This window comes from Chiroxiphia lanceolata, chromosome 12 (genome assembly GCF_009829145.1).
Source record: "Chiroxiphia lanceolata isolate bChiLan1 chromosome 12, bChiLan1.pri, whole genome shotgun sequence".
In the NCBI taxonomy this organism is placed as follows: Eukaryota; Metazoa; Chordata; class Aves; order Passeriformes; family Pipridae; genus Chiroxiphia; species Chiroxiphia lanceolata.
Genome location: NC_045648.1, coordinates 1362362 through 1371978, shown reverse-complemented (window position 1 = coordinate 1371978; position 9617 = coordinate 1362362). Strand labels below are relative to the sequence as shown.

Here is a 9617-nt window from a genome sequence, read left to right as displayed (position 1 = left end):
AGAGCGGATCCCCCCGAGCACAAAGGCCCAGCAGACGGTGCTCGGGGTGGGATCAGCTCACTACCCCTCTCCAGTGGCTGCTCCTGGCCTGGGCACCTCCCGGGGGTGTGGGGAGAGGAGCTGGCAGAGGAGAGGCCCTGCAGGTCACTGCAGCCCCTGGTTAAGCTGATGTGGCACTCTGGGGCTGGGGATGGCGTCCCCAAAGCCAAGGAGGAAGGTCCTGTGTGTGCCAAGGCTGGCTGGGGTGGAGGTGGGGCCCAGGTGATGGGAGCTGCTGGTCCTGTCCTTAGAACAAACAGTGAAGTGAACCAAAGGGGAGCGATCCCAGCCCAGCCCAACCCAACCAGCCCACCTCCACTGAACCAGTCCAGCCCAACTGAGCCCAGGCCAAGCGACCCATCCTGACTGAACCCGGCCTAGCCAGCCCAACCCAGCCCAACTGAGCTCAGCCCAGTCTAACCCACCCAGTCCAACCAACCCATCCCAGCTGAACCCAGCACAGCCCAACCCAGTCCAACCAACCAAATCCAACTGAACCAGATCCAACCCAACCCGGTCTGACCAACTCATCCCAACTGAACCCAGTCCAACCCTACCCTGCCCAACTGAACCAGAACCAGCCCAGCCCAGCTGAGCCCAGCCCAAGCGAACCAGGGCCAGGAGGGCCAGCCTGGGGCCAGTCCCTGCATGGAGGGCAGGGATGGGCAGCCCCAGGGGTGGGTGGGCAGCATTGCAGGTCCTGGGGAGGGAACAGAGCTCAGCCTGGAGAAAAGGAGGCTCAGGGGGGACCTTCTGGCTCTGCAACCCCCTGACAGGAGGGGGGAGCCGGGGGGGGGGTCAGGCTCTGCTCCCAGGGAACAAGGGACAGGAGGAGAGGGAACGGCCTCCAGCTGTGCCAGGGGAGGTCCAGGTTGGATATTGGGAAAATTTCTTCCTGGAAGGGGTGGTCAGGCCTTGGCAGGGGCTGCCCGGGGAGTTTTGGAGTCCCCACCCCTGGAGGTGTCCAAGGAAGGACTGGAGGTGGCACTCAGTGCTCTGGGCTGGGGGACAAGGTGGGCATTGGGCACAGGGGGGACTTGGAGGTCTTTTCTAAGCAAAAACGATTCTACAGTGGAAATGCGGATTAAAAGTCGAGGTGGTAACACGTGCAGATTAATAGTTGTGTGTAAGTCTATTTTTGTGATCGCTGTGGCACTTGGGGACATGGGTTGGTGGTGGCCTTGGCAGTGCTGGGGTAGCGGCTGGACTGGATGGTCTGGGAGGGCTTTTACAACCCAGATGATTCTGTGATTCCATGAATGTGGTTCTGTTATCCTGTGACTCTTTAGTTCTGTGATTCTGTTATTCCACGATTCTGTAATTCTGTGATTCTCCTATTCTGTGATTCTGTTATTCTCTAATTCTGTGACTCTAATTCTGTGATTCTCTAATTCTGTGGCTCTTGTGATTCTCGAATTCTGTTATTCTGTACTTCTGTGATTCTGCAATTCTATGATTCTGTAATTCGGTAATTCTCTAACTCTCTTATTCTGTGCCTCTCTATTCCCGTGATTTTTTACTCCTATTCTCCCGTGGTTCCATAACTCTGTTATTCTGTTATTCTGTGGCTCTGTATTTCCGTGATTTTTACTCCTGTTCTCCCGTGATTCCGACACTGTTATTCTGTTATTCTGTTATTCTGTTATTCTGTTATTCAGTTATTCTGTTATTCCGTGCCTCTGTATTCCCGTGATTTCCACTCCGGTTCTCCCGCGGTTCCGTGTCCGGGTGCGCTGTCCCGCCGGGGCCCGGAACGCTCGGCCCGTGCCGCGGTTGCCGGTCGGGCCGGGCCGCGGTGGCGCCGCTTCCCGTTTCCGCCGCGCTGCGGGGCGGGCGGGGCGGCCGCGGGGCCCGAGCGCGGAGCGGGCCCGGCGCTCCCGGGGTTCGCGTCCCGCCGGGGCTGGCGCGGCGCGGGGCGCGGGGGGCCCCGGGGCGGCCGCATGTGCGGCCCTTGGGGCGGCGCAGGACGGAGCGGGCCGGGGGGGAGCCCCGGGGCGGGCGGCGGGGCCGCGCGGGGGCCCAGGCGGCCATGGAGGGGCTGGCGGGGTACGTGTACAAGGCGGCCAGCGAGGGCAGGGTGCTCACCTTGGCCGCGCTGCTGCTCAACCGCTCCGAGAGCGACATCAAGTACCTGCTGGGCTACGTGAGCCAGCACGGCGGGCAGCGCTCCACACCCCTCATCATCGCCGCCAGGAACGGCCACGCCAAGGTGGTGCGGCTGCTGCTCGAGCACTACCGCGTGCAGACACAGCAGACCGGCACCGTCCGCTTCGACGGGTACGTACCGGCCGCGAGAGCAGCGGGAACGCACCGGGAACGGGAACACGGCAGGAATACACCGAAAATGCACCGTGCGGACACCAGGAACGCACTGGGAATGCATTGGGAATATACTGGGAACACCCCAGGAACAGAGCAGAATACACCGGGAGTATACGGGGAACGCACAGGAACACACCAGGCACACACAGGGAATGCACTGGGAACACACGGGGCACTCACCAGGAACACGCTGGGAGTGGGCACAGGCACCAGGCTCGCACGGGGCACACAGCAGGAATGCACCAGGAACACACCGGGAACACGGTGGGAATGGGCACAGGCACCAGGCACACATGGAGCACACCCTGGGAACCCACCAGGAACACACTGGGAACAGGCACGGGGGGGCCCAGCGGACAGGCCACGGGTGGGGGTTATGGGTGGATTATTAGGAGGTGCCTGTGCCCAAATTGGGGTGCCAGCGAGCCCATCCTCTGCTCTGTGTACATCTGTGCCATGGTGCAGTGCCCCGGCAGCCAGCAGGGCCAGCCCTGTCCTGGGGACATCGGGAAAAGTGTCACCAGGCCAGGGAGGGGATTGTCCCGCTCTGCTCTGCCCTGGGGTGTCCTCCCCTGCAATATTGGGGCAGTTTGGGGGGACACAATGGAAGGAAGGTATTGAGCCATTAGAGTGTCCAGCGAGGGCGATGAAAGGCCTTGAGAAGCTGCTGAGGGCACTTGGTGTGTTCAGCTGGAGAAGAGGAGACTGAGGGGAGACCTCACTGCAGTTCCAACTTCCTGGGCAGGGGCAGAGGAGGGGCAGGGACTGAGCTCTGCTCTGGGAGGAACAGGGACAGCACCCAGGGAATGGCTGGAGCTGTGTCAGGGCAGGGTCAGGTTGGATCTCAGGCAAAGGTTCTTCCCCCAGAGGGTGGTTGGGCACTGCCCAGGCTCCCCAGGGCAGTGGGCACAGCCCCAAGGCTGCCAGAGCTCAGGGAGGGTTTGGATGATCCTCTGGGGCACAGGGTGTGACTCTTGGGGATGGGCCTGTGCAGGGCTGAGGGTTGGACTGGATGATGCTTTTATGGCCTCCTTTGGTTGCTCTAATGGCTTCATATCTTTTTTATCTTGTGGTGCCCAAAACTGACCCCAGAACTCAAGGTGAGGCTGCCCCAGTGCGGAGCAGAGCAGGAGAAACCGTGGCTGTGAGAGCCACAAAGATGGTTTGGAGTCTGGAGTGTCTCTGATGAGAAGGGACTGTGGGAGCTGGGCCTGGTTAGTCTGGAGAAAAGGAGACTGAGAGGGGATCTCAGCAATGCTTACAAACATCTCCAGTGAGCAGCAATGGCTAAAACCAAAACTAAAACCATCAAGTTCCACCTCCACATGAGGAAGAACTTTCCATGGAGTATGGTAGATCTCTGGGAGGGCGTGGAGTCTCCCTCTCTGGAGACATTCCAAACCCACCAGCTCCTGTGTCACCTGCTCTGGGTGATCCTGTCTTGACAGTGGGTTGGGATGGGTGATCTCCAGAGGTTCCTTCCAACCCCAGCTCTTCTGGGATTCTGTGGTAAAAATGCCTGTGTGGTTGGAGATCCCACCTGATGCTTTATGAGCCAGAAATGCCTTTGCTCTTCAGGAATTCCCCACCTGAAGCCGTGGACAGGATAATGTTCCCCACAGCCCAGAGAACTTCCCTTGGTGAGGAGGTTGCCCCGTGTTCTCTCTTGCTGTGCCAAAATGGCCTTTCTGTGACATTGTCTGGTGCTGCAGGTGACAGTGGAGATTGGGTTGGGGCAGGGTGGTACTTGGACACCTGGAGCTGGATCAGGGTTGGGTGGTACCTGCACACCAGGACCCACCCCTTTGTTTACCCGAATGGAGGGTTTTCAGTGTCCAGCCCAGACATCCCAAGCAACATCCCTTCCTCACTGCTGGTAGCCAACACATGGGATGGCCAGGAGGAAAATGTGACATTTTAGGATGGGAAGGGAGGGATGAGGGTGCCAGGCCCTCAGGTGGGACCCACCAGGACAGTGGTGGGGATGTCCAGGTCCCCAGGTGCCGCGGTGCCGTGGCCTGAGGGAGAGGAGCGTTGTTTTTAATACCTCCCAGAGTGCTCATCAAGCTCTCACCTTCCTGTCAGCGTCAGATGTGAGGCTGAGTAATGGAGAAGGTGTTTGGAAGAGCTTCAGGAGCTGCAGGTGGCTGGCACAGGGAGGAGAGCTCATGACAGACACCGAGCGAGGGGTCCCCGCTGGGCTCTTCCATCTGCTCCAGCTTGAGTTACACCTGAGCAGCTCCACCCGGCCCAGCAAAGGCTGGCTCAGTTCTTACACACTGAATGAAGCAGGAGGAACCTGCTTCCCTGGGTGATTTGGTATTTTCTATCTTCCTTTTCCCTTCCAGCCCTTGTTTTTTCCAAGCAGGAGCTGGTTGAGAATTCCTCAGCGGAGGTTTGCCCCAAATCCCGCTGAAGGAAGGGAGGGCCCCTGTTGACAGGCAGCAGATGCTGTGCTGCTGAATTTGTGCCTCCCTGGGGTGGTGATGTGGTGCCAGAGCCTCTGCCTGGCACAGATTAAAGGAGGTGTTGTCTGAGGCACAATGGGTGCAGTGGCAGAGGAGGAGGGACATGTGATCCCGCGGGAATGTCGTGCCTCAGATAAGGTGGCACAGCAGCTCCCCTTGTTTGGGCTCCAGCTTTTCACTTGGAGCTACAGTGCACCAACAAATCACCTCGTGTTCGTTAACAAATCCTATCCCCTGCTTTCTCCTGGTTTCATATAGAAATGTTCTAATGAGATTATTTACACAATAAGGAATTTCTTACTGTGGATTCTCCCTGCAGGCCAGAGAGCTCTTACACAGCCTCTGCAGTGTTGTCTGGAGGTGCTGGGTTTACAAACAGCCACAGCTATTCCTGTGGAGCTCTGAGAGCTTCACCAACCGATAAAAATCACTGTTAAAGTGAAAATTAACCCAGTGTCTTACAAAATTTTAACTCTGGGTAACGTGACTGGGCATATGGAAATATTTGTCCCTCCTCGGTGATTTGGGACTTGCCTTGAGCATTTATTAACTGCAGTGTGAACACTCTCTGTTTCTACATTTAAATCCTACTTCAAAAACCGGGGAATAGGAAGGACATCACCCTTTATGTTTGGAGTTACACCGTGCTGGGTTGGGGAATGAAAACAGCTCCAGAAACAGTGACCTGTCCCCTCATTTCCCAGAACCAGCAAGGCCACGATGTGACGCAGATCTCCAGAACTTCTGCTTTTTAAATTTAATTTTCCTCCTGGAGTTCCATTTGTGTAACTGCTGGGCTGGTTTAAGGCACAGGCTCTGGAATCAGGAGGAGCAGCGGAAGCTGTGGCAGTTTTGCAGCTCAGGGAGAGAGAAAAGGGAAGTGATAAGACATTTTGAAGCCAACTTTGCTGCCAGGGCCGGTGTTTGTGTATCTGTACCATGTCTGTGTCTGTTTTTTTATGTCAGTATATCAGTTTTATGGTTTTTATTGTTCTTTAATGTCTCAGTTTGTGGCACAAGGCATCAAAGTGATAATTCTTGTAACTCTCCTTCCCAGTTCTTGTAACTCTTCTTCCCAGATCTCCACAGGCTGAGGGCTGGAGCTTGTACGTGGCACCTTCAAAGCAGCCTGGGAAGTCCTAATGGAAATGTGACCACACCCCTTGGCTGCTTTGAAGCTTCACCTGCCAAATCTCCTTCCCTGGGGAGGTCTGGGTGCTCAATCCCATTTTTTGACCTTGAGTTCCTTCATGTCCAGGTGGGATGGCTGTAAAATCCCCCTTGTCAGTGGGGTGTGTGCCCGCCCGTGGGATGGGCCAGGTTGCTTTTGGGAGAGCACCGTTTTAACTACTTGTCCTCACGTTCGCAGCTTCGTCATCGATGGGGCCACGGCGCTGTGGTGCGCGGCGGGCGCCGGCCACTTCGAGGTGGTGAAGCTGCTGGTGAGCCACGGCGCCAACGTGAACCACACCACGGTGACCAACTCGACCCCGCTGCGGGCGGCCTGCTTCGACGGCAGGCTGGACATCGTCAAGTACCTGGTGGAGAACAACGCCAACATCAGCATCGCCAACAAGTACGACAACACCTGCCTGATGATCGCGGCCTACAAGGGCCACACGGACGTGGTGCGGTACCTCCTGGAGCAGCGCGCCGACCCCAACGCCAAGGCCCACTGCGGCGCCACCGCCCTGCACTTCGCGGCCGAGGCCGGGCACCTGGAGATCGTGAGGGAGCTGGTCAAGTGGAAGGCGGCCATGATGGTCAACGGCCACGGGATGACCCCGCTCAAGGTGGCCGCCGAGAGCTGCAAGGCCGACGTGGTGGAGCTGCTGCTGGCCCACGCCGACTGCGACAGGAGGAGCAGGATCGAGGCGCTGGAGCTGCTGGGCGCCTCGTTTGCCAATGACAGAGAAAACTATGATATATTGAAGACTTACCACTATTTATATTTAGCGATGCTGGAGAGGTACCGGGACAGCGAGAGCGTCATCGAGAAAGAGGTTCTTCCACAGATCGAGGCCTACGGGAACAGGACTGAATGCAGGACCCCTCAGGAATTAGAGTCTATTAGGCAGGACAGAGATGCCCTTCACATGGAAGGCCTCATTGTGCGGGAGAGAATTCTGGGCTCGGACAATATCGATGTTTCTCACCCCATCATTTACCGGGGGGCGGTCTATGCGGATAACATGGAGTTCGAGCAGTGCATCAAGCTGTGGCTCCATGCCTTGCACCTAAGGCAGAAAGGCAACAGGAACACCCACAAGGACCTCCTGAGGTTTGCTCAGGTCTTTTCGCAGATGATCCACTTGAACGAGCCCGTCAAAGCCAAGGACATCGAGAGCGTGCTGCGGTGCAGCGTCCTGGAGATAGAACAGGGCATGTCCCGCATCAAAACCACGCAGGACTCCGACATCCACACGGCCCTGGACAACTACGAGTGCAACATCTTCACCTTCCTCTACTTGGTGTGCATCTCTACCAAGACCCAGTGCAGCGAGGAGGACCAGTCGCGCATCAACAAGCAGATCTACAACCTGATCCACCTGGACCCGCGCACGCGGGACGGCTCCAGCCTGCTGCACCACGCCGTCAACTCGGGCACGCCCGTGGACGACTTCCACACCAACGACGTGTGCAGCTTCCCCAACGCCCTGGTCACCAAGCTCCTGCTGGACTGCGGCGCCGACGTGAACGCCGTGGACAACGAGGGGAACAGCCCCCTGCACATCATCGTCCAGTACCACCGGCCCATCAGCGACTTCTTGACGTTGCACTCCATCATCATCAGCCTGGTGGAGGCCGGTGCCCACACGGACATGACCAACAAGCAGAAGAAAACCCCTCTGGATAAAAGCACGACCGGGGTGTCCGAAATACTCCTTAAAACTCAAATGAAGCTGAGTCTCAAGTGCCTGGCTGCCCGCGCCGTGCGGATCTACAACATCAGCTACCAAAACCAGATCCCCAGAACTCTGGAGGAGTTTGTGAAGTTCCACTAGGCCGTGTCAAACCTTTCGTGGTGGTGCTACCCCGGGACGACACCAGACAGCAGAATACACACGTGTACACGAAGTTGTTTTGTTCCATTCCTTTGGTTTTGGGTTCCTCTGGATTCAGTCTGCAGCCTCAGTTCTCGTGCAGATCTTGGAAAGGGGAGGGGAGGGGAAGAAAAAAAGCCACATCATTTTCCTGTAGTCGAATCTGATGTTTTGAGATTTTGTTCGTTTCTTTTGATTAAAAGAATCGCTTCGTTATCTCTTGGTTTTATCCACAAAATGAAAAGAATCCCCATGTAACTCGTGTAGAATGTTTTGTTCCCAATCCACATCTCCACTCACACCGTTTGCAGATTTTGAAACTCCTCGGAGTGAGGTGGGAAAGAAAAATTGCAAAGCCTGTGGTAGTTGGTTAAAAGTGAAGTCTCGACACCCAGAGCAGCTCGGTGCTCTCATACCTCACCATCTCTTTATGCCTTTCAGTTCATGCTGAAGATGTTGGTAACGTTCCAAAGTTTCATTTCATTTCGAATTAAATTTTGAACAGCAGTTATCAACAGCTACAGACGTGGGGGATGCTCTGTTAGGAAATACAGGTTTAAATTCAGCTCTGACATGTTTTTCTAGTGGTAGCTGATGCACCAAGCTCTTAATTTACGCTCCTGCGGTAAGTGTTGAATAACTTTTGAACTAAAAACTTGCACATTGACCTAAAAACACCCGGAATCATGGTTTCTTTTTCTGTAGCTGCGTCGCTCATTACATAAAGATCATGCATGGATTCCTAGAAAATCGATGGGGTATTTGTGTTTGTGTGTGTCCCAACATTTCAAAATGCTTTTTAACTCGTTTTTTCTTTCTGTCCTTTCAATGATCAACGCGCACCTTTTTTTTGGTTTTTTTTTTTTTTTTGACTCAAAAGTATGTAAAAAACTGCACTCCTGGATTCCAAACGCTGTACCTTCCTAACGGAGCAGTCTGTGTCGCCAAAGAGAGTCTTCCCTTGAAACTGGCTTTTCCAGGAAGCGTGGGGTCCGTGCCTCCCCGAATTGGACTCGAGGATTTTTCATGGTTTTTACTCCTTTCGTTAGGGAAAAAAAAAAAAATCTCTATTAACGCTGATTTTTACAAAATTGCCCTATCATAAAAGTCTTTTATGATAAGCAACTTGATTGTACAACGCCGCTGTTGCTCGAGAATGTGCTTCTCCTTGGTAGAAGTTGCAGATGCTCCAGCAGTAAAATGTCACTTGTTTTTGACAGGCTACTGAAAACTCTGGTTCTTTTAAACGCAGCTTTTTAACTGTCAGACGATGAAAGAATGTTCTGTAGGTTTTTTTTAAACAATCTGGGTAGAACTTTGAGGCGAGATTTGGGCACACGTTTCTATTTGTATTACAAATAAATAAGCATTGAATGTGGAATTAGCTCGGAACTCTTCATTTTGCTCTAGGGGTGAGGGCTGGGGGGGGGTTGTGGCTCCGAGGGAAAAGCTTTAGGAACAGATTTAGGACAGGTTTAGTTTCTCTGGTGTCCAGAGAAACTGTGGCTGCCCCATCCCTGGAAGTGTTCAAGGCCAGGTTGGATGAGGCTTGGAGCAACCTGGGACAGTGGAAGGTGCCATTTTTCTGGGCTGCAGCAAAGTCCTTCCCAGCCCAGGACCTTCCCTCTCCTTGGCCTGGAATTTTCTTTTCCAAGCATTAAAAGCTGAGGGATTGCCCTTGCTCTTTGTGGGAGTTATTTAAGGCCTTGATACAATTCCTTCCAGCCCCCCAGGTGCTCCTTTT

At 54.7% G+C, this 9617-nt stretch overlaps 2 protein-coding genes across 3 annotated transcripts in view; one reads left to right on the top strand and one right to left on the bottom strand.

The window, feature by feature from the left end:
• The first annotated feature begins 2038 nt into the window (after positions 1-2038).
• FEM1B (fem-1 homolog B) lies at positions 2039-9255 on the top strand. Of its 2 annotated transcripts, none has more exons than XM_032700654.1 (2): positions 2039-2316; positions 6199-9255. In XM_032700654.1, exons 1-2 carry the CDS (start codon positions 2069-2071, stop codon positions 7832-7834), a joined length of 1884 nt encoding a protein of 627 aa, XP_032556545.1. In that variant the 5' UTR covers positions 2039-2068; the 3' UTR covers positions 7835-9255. The 2 variants fall into 2 exon arrangements, with proteins under 2 accessions (XP_032556545.1, XP_032556546.1); XM_032700655.1 differs by lacking the exon at positions 2039-2316 and adding an exon at positions 3430-3575.
• Positions 4562-9617, bottom strand: part of ITGA11 (integrin subunit alpha 11) — a 57006-nt gene continuing 51950 nt past the window's right edge. Inside the window, exon 31 of the mRNA XM_032700651.1 lies at positions 4562-4571. The gene's annotated coding sequence lies outside the window, so the exon portion shown is untranslated. The remainder of the gene's footprint in view (positions 4572-9617) is intronic.

Coding starts and splice junctions, on each gene's coding strand:
- FEM1B (XM_032700654.1), top strand. CDS start 2,069: ATGGAGGGGCTGGCGGGGTACGTGTACAAGGCGGCCAGCGAGGGCAGG. Junction 2,317..6,198: donor GGCACCGTCCGCTTCGACGG/GTACGTACCGGC, acceptor TCACGTTCGCAG/CTTCGTCATCGATGGGGCCA.